A 17,888-nucleotide genomic window follows, 5' to 3' on the forward strand; every position below is an offset into this window, starting at 1 on the left:
GTAAGTATGTAGGACTAGTAGCATGCCAAAGTTTGTGCTATTGCCATTCAGAATGCATTGGGCGTTTAAGTTAAATAACTCAGAAACTACAAAACATTTCAAAGTAAAAGGTTCCAACATGTGTCTCCACAGTAAGCTGAATTATAAAAAGTGTGAATGGAGTTTCTAGGTGAAAGTGACTTTTTGACGTGCCAAAATCTGCCATTGAGCCCCATTATAAATGTCTCAAATTTGAAAGCACTATATTTCTAAAACTATGAAACATTTCAAAGATTCCTTTTCAGGCAAACATGCCCACTGTAAGATGAACCTAAATAGGTTTGGATGGGGTTTCTAGGTGTAAGTATGTAGGACTAGTAGCATGCCAAAGTTTGTGTATTGCCATTGAGAATGCATTGGGCGTTTTAAGTTAAATAACTCAGAAACTACAAAACATTTCAAAGTCTAAGGTTCCAACATGTGTCTCCACAGTAAGCTGAATTATAAAAAGTGTGAATGGAGTTTCTAGGTGAAAGTGACTTTTTGACGTGCCAAAATCTGCCATTGAGCCCCATTATAAATGTCTCAAATTTGAAAGCACTATATTTCTAAAACTATGAAACATTTCAAAGATTCCTTTTCAGGCAAACATGGCCACCGTAAGATGAACCTAAATAGGTTTGGATGGGGTTTATAGGTGTAAGTATGTAGGACTAGTAGCATGACAAAGTTTGTGTATTGCCATTGAGAATGCATTGGGCGTTTAAGTTAAATAACTCAGAAACTACAAAACATTTCATAGTAAAAAGTTCCAACATGTGTCTCCACAGTAAGCTGAATTATAAAAAGTGTGAATGGAGTTTCTAGGTGAAAGTGACTTTTTGACGTGCCAAAATCTGCCATTGAGCCCCATTATAGATTTCTCAAATTTGAAAGCACTATATTTCTAAAACTGAAACATTTCAAAGATTCCTTTTCAGGCAAACATGCCCACCGTAAGATGAACCTAAATAGCTTTGAATGGGGTTTCTAGGTGTAAGTATGTAGGACTAGTAGCATGCCAAAGTTTGTGCTATTGCCATTCAGAATTCATTGGGCGTTTAAGTTAAATAACTCAGAAACTACAAAACATTTCAAAGTAAAAAGTTCCAACATGTGTCTCCACAGTAAGCTGAATTATAAAAAGTGTGAATGGAGTTCCTAGGTGAAAGTGACTTTTTGACGTGCCAAAATCTGCCATTGAGCCCCATTATAAATGTCTCAAATTTGAAAGCACTATATTTCTAAAACTATGACACATTTCAAAGATTCCTTTTCAGGCAAACATGCCCACCGTAAGATGAACCTAAATAGGTTTTTCTAGGTGTAAGTATGTAGGACTAGTAGCATACTAGTAGCGTGCCGGAACATCCAGACGCCCAGGGGGCCAGGCCGATTTCGGCGAGCCGCCCTACGTCCGAAACGGTTGAGAAATGACTGTTACCGTGTGGGGGTCCCTCTACTATACTGGCACACCCGAAATCATCATATATACAGTTAATGTGCGTGTGTGTGTTAGGCCTCACTTACACTTAAGACACACTTGTGTCCTGTGTTTTCTGTGTGTTATGGCCGCCTCAATGCATTTCCAATGGTTTCATGACACAACCTTGTTGCATGGCTGTCTTCTGAGTGGCCCCAGAGCCATCTGAAGTTGAGTAGCCCTGTTATAGTATGTCATCAAAAACCATGATGTTTTTCTTTTCTTTTTTTTTTGTCGAAAATCATGAAAAATGACATACTATAGTATTGTTTTTTTTTAATCAGCGAAAACCAGCGAAACGCGTAAAAAACAACATACTACAATGTCATTTTGAATGGTTTGACGATAAAAGCAATGATAAATCGTGATATTGTTTTTCATGGTTTGACGATAAAAAAGATGAAAAACATGATTCTCAAAATTTTTTGCGTCAACAAACCATGAAAAACGACCTAATTTCTCTATTTCATCTGCAACATCCATGAAAAACGACAGACATCTTTTTCTTAGAAGTCGAAAACCATGAAAAACGACATATTCAAGGGCTTTTGGAGAGAAACAAGAGACACCAATCACTTTAGACTAGAGTACTGCAGTGCTGGTGTGTGTGTGTTTCCAGCTGGTGCTCGTTGACGCTCGTTAATGTCAATGTCAATTATGTTTATGCACTGTCAAATAGGTCTACATCTATTTTAAGGTAGCATATACATATACCACCCTGTGTTCATACTGTGCACACATTAATCTTTGTGTTTGAACACAAAATGCATTTTGAGATCCCAAGAAATGTTGTGCCGGTAGTTGAATACCCCTGTACTATAGTATTTTGTTTTTCATGATTTTCATTATTTGTCTCATATTTTTATCGTCGAAAACCATGAAAAACTGGCAGTAGGTCTATCAATAGGTGTGACTCCTATTCATGTGTTTGTGGAGGACGTCCTGAGATGTGAAGGCGTAGAGGCACTCAGGACAGGAGAAGGGCTGAGTGGGTGACCTCACAGCGTTGGTGTTTGCTTGTAGCGTCAGTGTTTTGAAAGGGATATCTTTATTGAGTATTCTGACATACTAAAAACGACATACTGTCGTTTTTCATCATTTCTCTATTTTTACCACCTGCAAAAACCATGAAAAACAACATACAACTTTTTTTAGTCAAACCATGAAAAACAACATACAACATACTAAACAATATGGTTAATCTAACCTCCCGCAGTCAATGCTGTTTCAGAGCTTCGTTCAACATTTTAGTCGACGCTGGTACAAATGTTTTTTTAAACCTGATGTACTTCCACTTTGGTTCTTTGTACCTTCTACCAGAGGGCAGAAGTACTTCATTTCAATGTTAAAACATGGGTAACATCACTGACACTGTTTTGAGCCTGTCTTAATGTAGCCTGCTCATAAATAGACTGCAGAGAGGGGAGTTGTCTTACCCCTATGATCTTCCCTGCACCAATCTAAACAATTTGGACTATGTCGTTGAAAGCCATGAAAAACGTTTTCATGATTCAGCCTCCAGGCACTGAGTGTGATTTCCTGTCAAATCTGCAGGTCCATTGTCCTGTTCGTTGTTCTCTCCATTGTTCTGTCCATCCAGGAGGCCTTCCTGAAACAGCCAAACATAAGGATCCATTAGGTATTTAACCACTCGTTTCGTTGCTATCGGGTGGGAAGTCTAAAACCGTTCCTTTTTTATTATAATTCTAAAAACGATTTTAAAATGTGACAATAGCTGATCTACAAGCCTTTGAATTGGCTATTTTCACTACTTTTGCGCAACGTTCTTGTATGGTGAAGTAGGGCATTAATTTAAAACAAAACATCAAAAGTTGGAATATGGAAATATGAGGTTTCTGCCTGACAGAAACGGTATATACTTCCTTATTGCTGTATAAATTGCTGAAATAGCCAATATACAGTACAAACTCACACTTGTAGATCAGCTATAATGTTCTTGAAAGTTTGCCCAAAACATGGTTAATGCAGCTTAAACAGAAATTCAGACATTCTCTTTAGTTTTATCATTTAATATAGAACATAAAGTCCCAAGTTGCTTTTCAATTGGAATGGAATACTCCATGCCCACATCTGTGTTTTCATAAAAAGCATGTTTTTATTGCATCATTGACTCACCTCCCTTTGTCTGTGAACTCCCAACTGGAAGCGACAGCAAATAACATCCACTATGAAGCCTACCATCCCATGAAGCATGCCTGTCAGAAAATAAAGAAAGGTCTTTTCATGCAACAGGCATTTTCAATTTCATGTACCTCTATAAATACCAGATTGATTGTCCTTGTCGTGCATGGGAAATGTCAGCCCTAATATTGGGAAATTCACCATCTCCCTCTTTTGTTTGAGAGACTTTCCCATCAGACTGTATGCCAGCTGCTGGCATTTGCCAGTGTCCATTTTGTTCAAATGACTGGTGGTTTGCCAGTATTTATTATAGGGGGGGGGGGGGGGTACTATTTTTTCACTTAGTCTCTTTTTGTACAGTGAATTGGACATTTGTTAACTTGTATGTATAGAGCAGACCCAAAAGATTACGGAAAAGATATGTTTAGGCAAACAACATTACATTAACAGATGCAACGCCATTAAAACAGAAGGAGACAACTGCCTTGCAAGGGACAATGTGTGAAGAAGTTATACAACTCAACTCTATACATATTATGGTACCTGGGTATGTGCTATATGGCCTGTGCGTGTGTGTGTGTTTTCTTAAAATAGTCCACATTTTGGGACAAATTAGTTAATTAATTAGGGACGCATAATTGGGGACAAAACTTGGGGGCCCCAATTTGATTGTACTGCAGCTTCATACCTACCATTGCTATGGTTAGGGTAAAGAGAAATGGACTGAATGTAAGTCAATGCAATGTCCCCAAACGTTTGCAAAACCAATGTTTGTGTGTGAGAGAGTTTTTCAACCTGTTGTAGAGAAAATGCCTCCAACAATGCCGCAGAGTCTGATGAAAAACTTCCACAGTGGCATGTGCTGCTCTGTGATTTTAACCATCAGGGAGCTGATGTCATACTTCATGAAGATCCCTGACACTCCATGGCTGCCTGCAGCATGGTCTATTACCCGCTCCTACATAAGAGAACAGACAACAGAACAGCACTTAAATACACAAGCGCAAGTACACCAAGATATTCTGATGCATACAGATACAGACTACTGAAACCTAAACATACCCGCTCAGTGACTGAGTACTGGTTTGTCTCTGCTGCCATCTGGTAGGTGTTCAGTTTTGTGGGCACTATGGTGATGAAGTACTGGAACATGTGATTATCTGGAGAGAGGTATTATATATGCTGCTGGTTAGTCACTTAATCTTAAAACACAAATCTAAAATCCACTATCATTAAAGGGAAATTTCACCCTTTTTGCAAAAAAATATATGTTAATGACGTTTAGAAGATTTAGAACACTTTCCTGTGGGTCTTTGTGTGTAATATGTGGTTTTAGATATTTTGGATTTTAGCAGTGAGCCCAGTGTCTCTGATGTCATGGACACTGGGCTCACTTACTTCCTGGACTACATGTTGTCTCAGTAAAACAGCCCTCCCCCTATCCACAAGGAGGAGCAGTGCACCAAAGCATTATGGGAATTGTAGGAAGGAAGCTTTGAGAAGGAAAGGAAATGGTCACATGAGTGGCCTGCACCATGACACTTTCATGGACACTTTCATGGGAGCCAAAACTCACACCGGAAGTTCAATGAATACATGGCAGTGAATGGAGCCGGCTGGACAGCTCATAACAAACACTATTTATGAACAATTGAGACCTTTGTCATATAATTGGTTCAGGAATATAAAAGAATACATATCACAGGTTGTTTTCTAATCACTTGCTTTTCGATTTGCACAGAGTGCACAGTATATCATTTTATTTGAGGATCTAAACAGCAGCAGGTATCGTTTCTGGCTCGGAGGTATCGCGATATTTGACTGACCGACAGGAAACGGTCGGTCGGTTGCGATACTTGGTACGTTCAGAAAGGTGCTTTGCGCTCTTTAGATACCATACCTCTATAAAATTACAGTGTACACATCGAAAAGCAACACAGCAGACAATAATGTGTTACATGTCTGTTCCAGTGCATTCTGCAACTTCCGGGTGTAGTTTGGCTCCCATGAAAGTGTCCATGAAAGTCACGTGTCCAGTCACGTGGGCGACTGTGGCTCAGGAGGTAGAGCAGGTCGTCCAATGATCCATGGGTCGGTGGTTCGAATCCCGGCTCCTCCTGTCTACATGTCGAAGTGTCCTTGGGCAAGACACTGAACCACAAATAGGCCTTATGCAGCCGACACTTCCGCGTTCAGCTTGGGCCGCCGGAAAGCTTCCGGTCGGGAGAAACTCATTCACTGTGAACGTACGGTCGTGATTTTGTAGGAATAAAGTTCAGTACTTTATACAACACTATTTCATTTGATAATGTGATGCCATAGTTTTTCATAGTTTGTATTATTTGTGTTGCGACGTTGACATGATGACATGAGTTAGAAACGTCTTAAATCTCCTGTTAAAAACGAGAGCTCTTCGTGTATTTCTCCGTTGTTGCCATGTCCGCTTGTTATAAGCGACTTGGGGCTTGGCTTCTTTTCATAGACCTGGTTGCTTATTTCTCTCACACAATCTGGCGACACCTACCTCTCGTCTCCAGCTGTTACACAGCAGTGTAAACAACCGGTGTTGCCAGATTGTGTGAGAGAAATAAGCAACCAGGTCTATGAAAAGAAGCCAAGCCCCAAGTCGCTTATAACAAGTGGACATGGCAACAACGGAGAAATACACAAAGAGCTCTCGTTTTTAACAGGAGATTTAAGACGTTTCTAACTCATGTCATCATGTCAACGTCGCAACACAAATAATACAAACTATGAAAAACTATGGCATCACATTATCAAATGAAATAGTGTTGTATAAAGTACTGAACTTTATTCCTACAAAATCACGACCGTACGTTCACAGTGAATGAGTTTCTCCCGACCGGAAGCGTTCCGGCGGCCCAAGCTGAACGCGGAAGTGTCGGCTGCATAAGGCCTATTCAAGGGGCCAGTGATGCTATTCAACGTTGAGGCGCTCGGCCCTAGTGGTAGGAGGAGGGACTACAGGCGGACCCGTGGATTCATGACCGGGAAACCCCGTGCAGCTGGGCTTTAACATTGAGCGCTCGGTTGCACTTCCGCATTTGACCACCACAATTTGGTGGTCAAATGCGGAAGTAGACGTTCTGAGACGGTACTTCCGGCAGTCTTCCGGGTGCTTCAAAACGCCACTGAGCAACTTCCACTGACATGAATAGCGGAGGGGGCGGAGCTTTGCGCCAGATCAGTCTCTATCCTTTTATATACTCTATGGGCCTATTGCTCCCGATGAGCTGGTTGGTACCTTGCATGGCTTCCGCCGCAATCGGTGTATGAATGTGTGTGTGAATGGGTGAATGTAATGCACAATCTATGTAAAGCGCCTTGGATAAAGGCGCTATATAAATGCACCATTTACCATTTACGTGACCATTTCCTTTCCTTCTCAAAGCTTCCTTGAGGAAGGGTAGCCAATTTCTGAAGTTGGACTTAAACAGCTTCCTGGCAACATCAAGACACAAGATAATTAGCTTGAACAGGCAACTAGTTTTGAAGCGAAAGCCTTCATGCTGCATAGGCATAAGAAAGGTTCAGTCATCTAAAAAGGGAAGAAACAAAAGCAGTAAGATGTCTGCTTGCTTAAGGATAAACACAAGGTTTTGGGGGGCTATTCAGCATTTCTTTGGGATGGTTGAGATGTATATAGCACCGCTGTTGAACAAAGAACCTGTTATAGCCCCTGCATGGTTCGAGGTTCTCTACTTCAACTTAGCTAAGGCATGTCTACTGGTTTGATATAGCACCATTGACAAAAGGTGCTATAGACAAAAGTACAATAGATTCCCATATGATTACAAAGAACCACTTTTAGCGCTATTTTGATATACAATTTAGGCATTTAGCAGACGCTCTTAATCCAGAGCGATTTACAGTAAGCAAGAACACATTTGTCAACATACTAGAATTTCGCCGCCCTTCGGGCGGCTCATCCTAGTTCCATTGCAGCGCAATGGGAAGAAGGAAATTGCGAGATTTGACAGACTCCACTTCATGTTTCAGCTGTGTTTTTAAACCCAGTATTGTGCCCTTCACATGTATTAACAGATGGGTATTATTAGTATTTGTTGTATTTTATTTTCACATCAAAGCAAATTAAATTAATTTAAAATAAGCACACATGAAACTGCTTTTTACTGTTTTGGTTTACTTACAATAAGTTAGTGTTTTTGGAAACCAAAAGATGTTGAGAATGGAGCAGAACATACTGTAGTATATTTGTGTGGGGACCTTGACTGCATTATAGTAGGCCTACAATCTTTTGGATTGCAGTGACCCCACATTGTTTCTTCGGGAACAATATTTGTAGTTACAATGAGGGCTACATGAGCCGAAGGGAGAGAAACACGTCGCCTCTCTCCAGTCCGTGCGTATGTTGCTGCTGGTGGCTGAATAACAACGGATCGCATCGCTGAGTGACATAAACGCACAGTTACAAATCAGAGGCACTTCAATAAGAAAACTCAACTAATAACGCTTGTGTGTGTTAATCTGCCCGATGCTGACGTTAGTATCTAATGTTTAGATTGTTTTCCTGTTGTACATGCGTTTGTGGGCACAGTGGCAGGGGGTGAAAAGCCGATTTGTCCCATGGTGTGCACTGCGCAACTGTGCAGTGTAAAAAATGCTGAAATCAAACCACACACACACACACACACACACACACACACACACAGTCACTCAGTGACAAATCCTCCACAGTGTGATTACGTGTCTGCAGTGACACTGATGCGAGGTTACAATGAGTCCGTGGTGTGGTGAGACTGGGAAAGGAATAAATCGCGGAAGAGCTTGGCATCCGACTGCGCGCGTTGTGTGGATGAGATGGGCGCGTTGGGAAATACCGCACCGAAGCACACTCGCCTATTAGTTTGCATTGCATTTGCACAGTGCGCTCAGTGCGATATTTGCGAACGTGGCCGTTGTGTGTGTGTGGCTGGCTGCGTGGGGATCGCCATGTGAGGGGGCTAGCCAATAAGGGGCCTGTTGCATTAGTGTGTGTGGTGTAGCCGAAGGGGGTGGTAAGAACATGAGGGGGATGTAGCACAGCAATCGGTGACCCCTACATTAAGCTGTGTTGCTCCCATCATGCAGTGCAAATGCGTGTTGTATCAACCGTAGCCAATGGGAAAACAGGATGCAGTGTTGCCAGGTCCGCGAATTGTAAGCGAGTTGTAAGTAGCGTGTTGAATGGCATTTTTTCTGGGCTAGTTTTCATAGACCTGGCAACAAATTAGGCGGGGGTGTCGGTGCTTGTGGCGTGTTTGTGTTTATTATTGATATTGATGTTGTTTGTGAGTGTGGACGGGAGGCGGCTTTAGTGGCAGTGCAATGACAGTTTTTACGCGGGTGTTGGTGAATGTGGTCGTGCGGCGCGACATGAGGAGATAGCCGTGGATCGACGCGGAGGGTAAGGCTGTGTCGTGTTAGTGTGTTGTTGCAGTGTGTGTTGCAGCGTGTTGCAGTGTGTCAGTGACGTAGTAGCTGGTGCCTTTTGTTCCTGTGCGTGCTTTTGGGCACATGTTTTCAATTGTAATATAGGATATATTTGACAGAGTGCTCATTTAAAATGTGATAAAGTAAACCTACGTTCATTGGAGACTTTCTCTGTCCCATCCAGTGGGTTGATGATCCCAGGAAGCTTCTCTCCAAACGAGAAGTGATCGATACGGTGAGAGAAGTTATAGGCTAGAATACAAGATGTCACAACAACTTCAATGTGTTAAGCCTGATTTATAGTTCACGAGTCACATGCCAAAGATAAAATCTACAAGCTCACAACACATTGTGAGCTATTTTCCAGAGTGCAAGAAAGTATAAATTAAAGGTAGTGGTATTTTTTGTGCTAAAACAAAATATATATTTGTGTAAAAAACTTAAATCTCTTGATGGTCAGTAACAGGGGTTTCCCCTTCTCTTTAATAAAACAGAAAATACATTTTCAGGCGGGTGGTCCGGAGACCCTAGGCTGCAATGCTAGCCTGACAGCATGTTGCAGGTGTTGCGATCCCAACGACCTTTCCTACGTGTCACTCCCCATCTCTCTCCCCATTCCTGTCAGTCTTATCAATAAAGGCATAAAAGCCCAAAAATAAATCTTAAAAAAGATTTTCAGGTGGGTTGCCAGTTGAGTTCCAGTTTAATATGTCTGTTCATTTCTTTGCGTCAGTATCCTGTACGAGTTATCTTGCAAAATGTAATTTCTGTTTAGAGCTGGAGAGGGTCCCTTGTTACTGAACAAACACATTTGTTCAGATAAGGTTCTCAGAGCCTAATTTGGGGCCTGCTCATGAGGTAGTAATAACCCCGAGTTCATTGCTTGCTTTAGCCTACTCTATATAGCATTGATTACTATGAGAATATAGATATTTAATAGTTATTTTAACGAAATAATATGACTTAGTGCACCTTTAAGCATCACCTAGGCAATGGAAACAAGCCCTCTGGATTTTTGTGTCATCATTTTAGCATTATTGTATAACTGTACCTTTTGCAAACTGTTAATATTAATCAATCAATCAACTCACTCTCATGACTAACAAGTGCTGCCAGGTGGGCGTGGCCTCTGGGATGTGGGATAGCTCTGGTGGGGTAAAAAGGTCAGAGGTCAAGCTCTGGAAAGTTTACAACACACATTCAATTATGGCTCTTTTCCATCTAATTGTTGATGATATTGTATTTTGGGGGTTAATCTTTTATGCTATGTTGATGAATTGAATACATAGGACCACAATGGAAATAAGTCCCAAGGACTTGTTTGTGTTATCCTTTTAGCTCAAATGTCTGGCTGAACCTCGTGCCGTTTACATTTCTGTCTAATAAAGTATTCAATCAATATTCAATCAACTGTGCGTGCCGTGCGGTGCTGTGTAACATATTTTACAGGTTTAAATTAGTTTTCCATTCGCTACGGCTTGGTTTCAGAGATATGCTTCTCAAGAGTTTGACTATTATATATAGATCAGGGGTGGGAAACTTTGATGATGAAGAGGGCCACTAACTAACTAACTTTACACACTCACTCTAGGGGCCACATTGAATATCTGCACTCTCACCAGTAGTATACTGTAAACCCCATCACTCAAATAGCACATAATAGTCACACGTTTATTAATAAAGGGATTAGGATATTAACAATTATTATTCAGTGTAACATTTTAAATACATTCAAATGCATTTAGTAGTACCTATATTAATTTTATGAACTTAATGATACTGATATATACATACTTTCCCACAGTGATGTGGAAGTTTCCTGCAACCTTGTTGACATACAGGTGACCGTGTATTCTGCAGGACTCCAGCGGCTGACTGGGGTTGTCCTCTCTGGGAGAAACCATAACAGGAAGTAAAAGTTACCAAGACGTTATTCCATCTTTTATCTTATCTACAAATTCCAAAGTGTGTGTGTGTGTGTGTCGAGGCATCATATCACATAGTAGTATGGTACTGGTGTCATACATCATAACATCACAGATTGGTCTCTGGCCTGGCCCAGCCTGTATGATTTCAAGGTCTAGAAGGGCGGGTTGCCAGTTTATCTTATTGGTTCAACGATCTGAGCACCCTGAGCAGGTAGAAAACAGCAGAGAACAATGACGTCACCACATTTGGAGCAACGAGCCTCCTCACTGTTATTGGTTAGTGAAATACAAGCTTCCTATGCCAGATTTTCCAATGCGTTTCCCCAGGCTTTCATTTTTGAGCCGAATGTGAACGAAAATAAAAGCCTGGGTACAGAGGCTAATTTGTCTCCAATGCTCCGACAATACTGTAGGTACTGTACTGTACTAGTTCCACATAATGATGCATGGAAAGAACCCACCCACCCCATCCTAAGAAACCCACCCACCCCATCCTAAGAAAGCACTTTAATGCATTTTTCTGAATGTCGGGTCCAGGGACCATGAGGGGCCCAACTGGGCTACAACCATGTGTACACTGTACACTCTCAAAGTTAAATATAAACAGTGTAGATTGGGGTCCCATGGATATAATAGTCTTGTCAAATGATGGTCCATGGCCTAATGCATATCAAACTGGGGTTCCTTGAAATAAAAAATCACACCCGTTGGTTGGTTAAATTTACATCATATTTGGCGGACATTTTACCTCATTTCTCCTTTCATTGTCAATGGCAAATATGAGACGTGTGGGGACAAGAATTAGCGGACATTTTACCTACTTTCTCCTTTCATTGTCAATGGCAAATATTGAGACGTGGGGACAACAGCTGTATATAGGAGGGGCTAGCACCCCTCAAAAAGGTTGAGAATCCCTGCTTTAGCGGAACTCATCTTCAACTAGAAAAAGGTCTCCTCAGAGCACAAGTCTCCGCTAGGTCAGGTCAGCAATGTTACGAATTTGCCATTCAAGATGGAATATGAAAAATCACACCCGCGTAAAGTGAGGGGCGCTCTTATCATCGTACATCATCCATTTATTGTCAATGGGAATTGACAATATGGGAACTTTGTTTAGGACAAAAATAGCCGATTTGCTCGTCTACATATGATGTAAATTCTCCATTCATTGTCAATGGGAATTAAATGTTTGTGTAAGACGAAAATCTACACTATAGCTGAATATAATCTCACAGATTTCCGTGATGTTTGGAATAAATCTATAGGAGTACTACAGTCAAAAAATGTGTTTTGCAAAAAATCTGCCTCCTGGTGGCTCTATAACAGGTCCATGTGAAAGAATGCTCTGGCATCCAGGGAGTGTGTGCTCACAGTTGTGATCAAGCCAACGGTGGCTGGAGATTAGCTGTTCACAGATGGACACAAACACACACACACACACGGACGGACAGGGTGAAAAACTGTCTCGGCCAATGTATTTCGGCCTGGCGGAGACAACACACAAACCTGGGAGGCAGAGCAGTAGGAGATCCTTTCATGGTGGTCTTGAAGAGAACATTCTGCAGTGAGTGTTCTTCTCTTAAACGCTCTTGGATGTGCAGCAGGGTCCTAACAGTGAGGGACAGGGGCGACTCATTTATTCTTATACCAGTTAAGTTGGGGGGGAGTAATAATTTACTATTCTGTCCATATAACTTGAACTACCGAACTTCACAACGTGCACACTTTAGTGCGCTTGGTGGTGTCTCTCATGGCTTTCTTGCACTTGTGGAAATATTTATTTCCCACCACGGAGTAACCGCCGTCACCAGACTATCCACCTCGGAGGTGGGTGTGGGGGCCAGAGGAACGGGGAGGCGTGCATGGCCAACTGGTATAAGAATTAGTGGGACGCGGGGGTGAAGGCTCAGAGAGAGGATACTTCCCCCTCCTTTGTGGTACTCTTTGTCACTGTACATTTGCACATTATATGAAATGTGTCTCCTCATTGTGTCTTCCAGGATTCGATTAGAAAACGAACAAACAAAACAAAAAGAAACACATTCTGATTCCCGGCCAGTAGGCCAAAAGAAGCAATTACATAAATAAAGTGGCATTTTCAATTTAGGCATTCTGATAGATTCTAACCATGGATACATCTCTAAAGAAAATAAACGAGAATGTCTTACTTGTGCCAAAATTTTTGCTGAGGTGAAAGCTCAAAATGGACCTAAAAAAAAAAGAAAATCACATAATTTAAATCGAGAAATGCATACTACATGGTACTACAAACGCTGGTGTGTTGTTGCACTGTGTTACTCTAGTCTCTTTTATTTTGGAAGATATTTTTTATGGCTTTTTTGCCTTTATTTGATAGGGTACAGTAATGTGACAGGAAAGGGGGAGAGAGATGGGGGGAAGCCAGGAGGCAAAGGCCAACAGGCTCGGGACTCGAACCCGCGGCACGCCGTCAAGCTGGATTACCGGCCTGCCAGCCTGGACCGCTTAGCCACGGCCCTACGCTCCATTTTTCTTCAACACAAAATCTCTTACGGTATATTTAATAATTGAAGATCTACAAGCTCACGACATGTTATGAGCTTATTGAGCTAGTATATCTGCTATTTTCGCTGAATGTTTTCCCAGCTCAGAATAGACATAAATAATTGTCTATTCTGTCTATTAGTATAAATTAATGGGGTGCATAAAATCAGTGCACAAAAGGCATACTCACTGGTTCATATTCTATACCATCGGATGCTACCATGGTCTCTGCCAGATCAAGGACATCGGCCCCTATATCTGCATTCAGCCACAAACAAAGTGTCAGTATAGCTGAGCGAGGCATGACAACAATGTTTACCCATCATTTGCAACACTAGATCTTTTTTTATAATGGGTTGAATTTAGAGTTGCAACACCCTCCATTCACAGCCTATTCATCCAAATAGAAAAGTCTGTCCTGCTTGTATTAAATTAACTCACCAACATTGCAGCTGTAAGACAAGCTTCAATTATCCTCTTTCAATGTATTTTATATTTGTGTTTTCTCTATTCACTTGGTCATTAAGGTCCACAGAATGAGAGGCCTGCTCTGCCGAAAACATCGCGAAAAATAGTTATGGCCATTTTTATATACCAGACCATAGACAACCAATGCAAGGCAAAACATCTCAAATTTCATCATGCTTTAAGTAGCATGTGACAATTGTGACATGTCAAACTAGGGGGTTTTCATGATTCGGAATCCATTCCTAGCATTTGTTTTGCACGAAAAACACTCCTTGGCCTAAAAACAGCCGTCATCACAAATGTAATGAGGTTAGCACAAAATGTGTTGAGGTCAGCACATTTGGGCACATTTTGGCAAGTGGCTATGGCCAAATTTAGGTGTGTTTTGTGCAAAACTAATGCTTGGAATGGATTCAGAATCATGAAAACCCCCTAGTTTGACATGTCACATGCTACTGCATGATGACATTTGGGAAATGTTGCCTTATAGGCCTATTGGTTGTCTATGGTGTGGTATACAAAAATGGCCATTCCGGCAGAGCAGGCCTCCCTCCCTCTCATTCTGTGGACCTTAATGACAAAATTAATAGAAAAATCACACCAGTGTGAACTGAGTGGTGCAACTCCGTGCAGGGGTCCCCGGTGGGTCCCCGGAACTTCCAGACCCACATGAATGCGCCCCGGGGTGCCAGCCCGGTTCCGGCGAGCCGCCCTGCGTCCGAAACGATCGAGAATGCGTCCGAAACGGTCGAGAATGCGTCCGAAACGGTCGAGAAATGACATCTCTCTCTCTCTCTCAACAGTGCAACACTATCTCTCTCTCTGTTTCTAGCACAACAGTGGCACTTTTGCCCCTACTGGTACTCTAAACATAGGTTGGGACATAGGTTGTGACATAGGGACATAGCTGTTTCTTGGAGTGGTTGCACCACTCAAAAACACAAATAAAAAGTACAGGTCCACTCCTGTCCAATTTTGGGCCTGTGGCTCCCCGGCTATGTAGACATGTTATGAGCTACTTTCTGTCAAGAAATTCCGTTCCTGTTCCAGTGATATTATTACTTTTTTGAAGTGTTGGTGTTTGGAAGCGCTCGTCGGAAGTCACTAAACGTCCCTGCGTACCACCTATTTTGAATTTGCACATAATACATTAAGCAGCAGCACAGTGTGTTTATGAAAACAAGTGCTTCCAAACTCCAACACTTAAAAAAACGTATCACCTGCACAGATTTTCTTGACAGACTGTAGCTCATAACATGTCTACAGTGTTTAATGAAACAAATGCTTTGCAGATTGAAAGAGGATAGCCTAATTCAAGCTTGCCTTACAGCTGAAATGTTGGTGAGTTTATTGTTTAATGTAACAATAAATTGTAGCTAATGGGATACAGTACCCTGCCTATATTATAGGCAGTTATAAAGAAAATCCTTAAAATCCACTTACACTGGCATTTCATGGCAACTGTGATGTCCATGTTTATTCTTAGTTTACTGTGAAGGCAAGTCACATATAATTAGGTTGGAAAAACTTTTAAATACACCATTAATTCAAGTTCCTTCCCATTCCAGTCTAGTCTATACAGATGTGTAACCACCACAAGCATACCACCGGTAAGATCACAACTCACAAGCAATTCTGTTTACCTGCTAAAATCTTTGTCCACCTCATATTCATAATTCATCCATGTGTCTCTGTACACAAAGAATTCCAAGAAGGCCAGGACAGCCATGAAAGTGAATGCGATCAAAGACACTGGAGAGAAAACATGAATCATTCACAACATGGCATTTTACATCGAGTTTAATAAAATCTTCTCACACCTATAACTGTTTGGGAGTCTTTTTTGCGGAGCCTGGGAGTCGATGGTCAGTGAGGGGGCGCTTGTTTTACAGGTGAGTGTCAAGTTTAGGAATATAGTTTTACTGAGGTTAGGGTTAGGCATAGTTTTTGTGAGGTTAGGTTAGGTTTATCATAGTTTTTGTGACGTTATATAACCCCGCCCTACTAGTAGTAGCCGGCGCTGTAAAACAAGCGACGGCTATCAGCGCCCATCGAAACCCAGACTCCGCAAAAAAGGTAGTCCCAAATATACACCTTTCCAAAAAATTAGAACATCATGGAAAAGTTGGTTTATTTCCATAATTCCATTCAAAAAGTTTAACTTTCATAGATTATAGATTCTGTGCACACAACGCAAATGATTTCAAGTATTTATTTGTTTATCTTTACACATTTTTGGCTTCCAGCTCATAAAACAGAATTTCAAAAAATTAGAATACTGTGAAGAAATCACCATTAAGAAATTAGGATCACGTCAAATCAATCAAAAGGTACTTTCAAAACAGAAATGTTAATCTTCAATACTTGGTTGGGAATCCCTTTGCCTTCATCACTGCCTCGAATCCCTTGATACGCCGTGGATTGAGGCAATCAGCCTGTGGCATTGCCCGGTGATGCTTGCCATCTACCTTGCTACCTTGGATTTAAGAAAGCAGAGTGTACCAACACCTGCACTGGACATTGCACCCCAAATCATGACTGACTGTGGATATTTCACACTGGACCTCAAGCAGCTTGGATTCTGTCCCTCACCCGTCTTCCTCCAAACCCTTGATTCCCAAAACGAAATGCACACTTTACTGGGCTTCCATAACTCCCGGGCAATGCCACAGGCTGATTGCCTCAATGCCACAGCGTATCGAGGCAGTGATGAAGGCAAAGTGATTCCCATTTCCCAACCAAGTATTGAAGATTGACATTTCTGTTCTGAAAGTACCATATTTTGATTGATTTGATGTGATCCTCATTTCTGAATATGGCATTCAGATTAAAACATTCAGGCTCTGCAAAAACTGAGGAGTAAATGGTGATTTCTTCACAGTATTCAAATTTTTGGAAATTCTGTTTTTACGGTTTTATGAGCTGGAAGCCAAAAATGTGTAAAGATAAACCAATAAATACTTTAAATCATTTACGTTGTGTGCACTGAATCTATAATCTATGAAAGTTAAACTTTTAATGGAATTATGGAAACAAACCAACTTTCCCATGATATTCTATTTTTTTTGAAAGGTGCTGTAACTGTTTAGAATGACAATGATTAGGTTGTTCAGTTTACCTGTACCCCCTGCCGCGGAGGTCTCCACGTAGCTGTCAGGAACCTTGGGGAATGCATCCAGCTCTTTAACTAAACTCAGAGCTTTCTTCTTGGTCAGTCTCCTCATATTGACAACAGTGGATGATGGCAAATCCGCTGATGATCTCTCATTAAACGTGAAGTTTAGCAACGCTACACCGGGCTGACTATTTTGTATGACGACTCATTTCTAACACCATTGTTTTGTTGTTTGCCATCATTCTACTTCCATGCTGACGTCGCCCATGAGTGCTAAGCAAATTAGCCTTTTAAACAAACCATATGGCAGATGAAAGTACGTACATTAGAGATAACTTTGTATGGTATAACACTCAGACAAACGTTTAATCCTATGGAGACTGTTTATTCCACGATTGATTACATGGAATAACATCTGAAATCCACCGGCTACAGAACAGCAGGCTAACTTCATTCCAATATTTGCTTCATATCTTGTTGTGGTGGTGTAAACTTTGACCCACGGATCTGGTTTCAAACTGCTTCCATGTTCACTTAGCGCCCCCTCCTGGTTACTAAAACTAGGCTCAGACTTCCCAAAACAAACTGGTCAGGCTACTACTTGTCTTGGCCTCACTCCCCGAACCCACCTCACCCCTGCCCATTTTGATAAGCTGGAATGGATTGACGAGTACAGCATCTTGCAATGGGTCTGGTCCACAAGATTCGCTATACACCAGGTGTGCACAGTGCACACCCACAACACCAGAGGGAGTTC

At 41.5% G+C, this 17,888-nt stretch overlaps 1 protein-coding gene across 1 annotated transcript; it reads right to left on the reverse strand.

Moving 5' to 3' along the window:
• Window positions 1-1,789: 1,789 nt before the first annotated feature.
• LOC306922874 (endoplasmic reticulum-Golgi intermediate compartment protein 2-like) lies at window positions 1,790-17,638 on the reverse strand. The gene is made up of 13 exons (XM_079500753.1): window positions 17,135-17,638; window positions 15,660-15,768; window positions 15,460-15,506; window positions 13,739-13,806; window positions 13,194-13,234; window positions 12,532-12,633; window positions 10,892-10,987; window positions 10,189-10,244; window positions 9,251-9,349; window positions 4,706-4,803; window positions 4,439-4,601; window positions 3,638-3,717; window positions 1,790-3,110 (listed from the first exon to the last, which is right to left on the reverse strand). The coding sequence occupies exons 1-13, from the start codon at window positions 17,238-17,240 to the stop codon at window positions 3,006-3,008; spliced, it is 1,170 nt and encodes a 389-aa protein (XP_079356879.1). The 5' UTR covers window positions 17,241-17,638; the 3' UTR covers window positions 1,790-3,005.
• Window positions 17,639-17,888: the final 250 nt, after the last annotated feature.

Source organism: Electrona antarctica (genome assembly GCF_951216825.1).
Source record: "Electrona antarctica genome assembly, chromosome: 5".
Lineage (NCBI taxonomy): Eukaryota > Metazoa > Chordata > Actinopteri > Myctophiformes > Myctophidae > Electrona > Electrona antarctica.

Excerpts from the sequence above, each read along its gene's own strand:
- LOC306922874 (XM_079500753.1), bottom strand. The coding sequence starts at position 17,240 with ATGAGGAGACTGACCAAGAAGAAAGCTCTGAGTTTAGTTAAAGAGCTG. Across the intron at positions 4,602-4,705 it reads AGTACTCAGTCACTGAGCGG|GAGCGGGTAATAGACCATGC; the intron begins GTATGTTTAGGT and ends TCTCTTATGTAG. Across the intron at positions 3,718-4,438 it reads AGGCATTTTCTCTACAACAG|GCATGCTTCATGGGATGGTA; the intron begins GTTGAAAAACTC and ends ATTTTCTGACAG.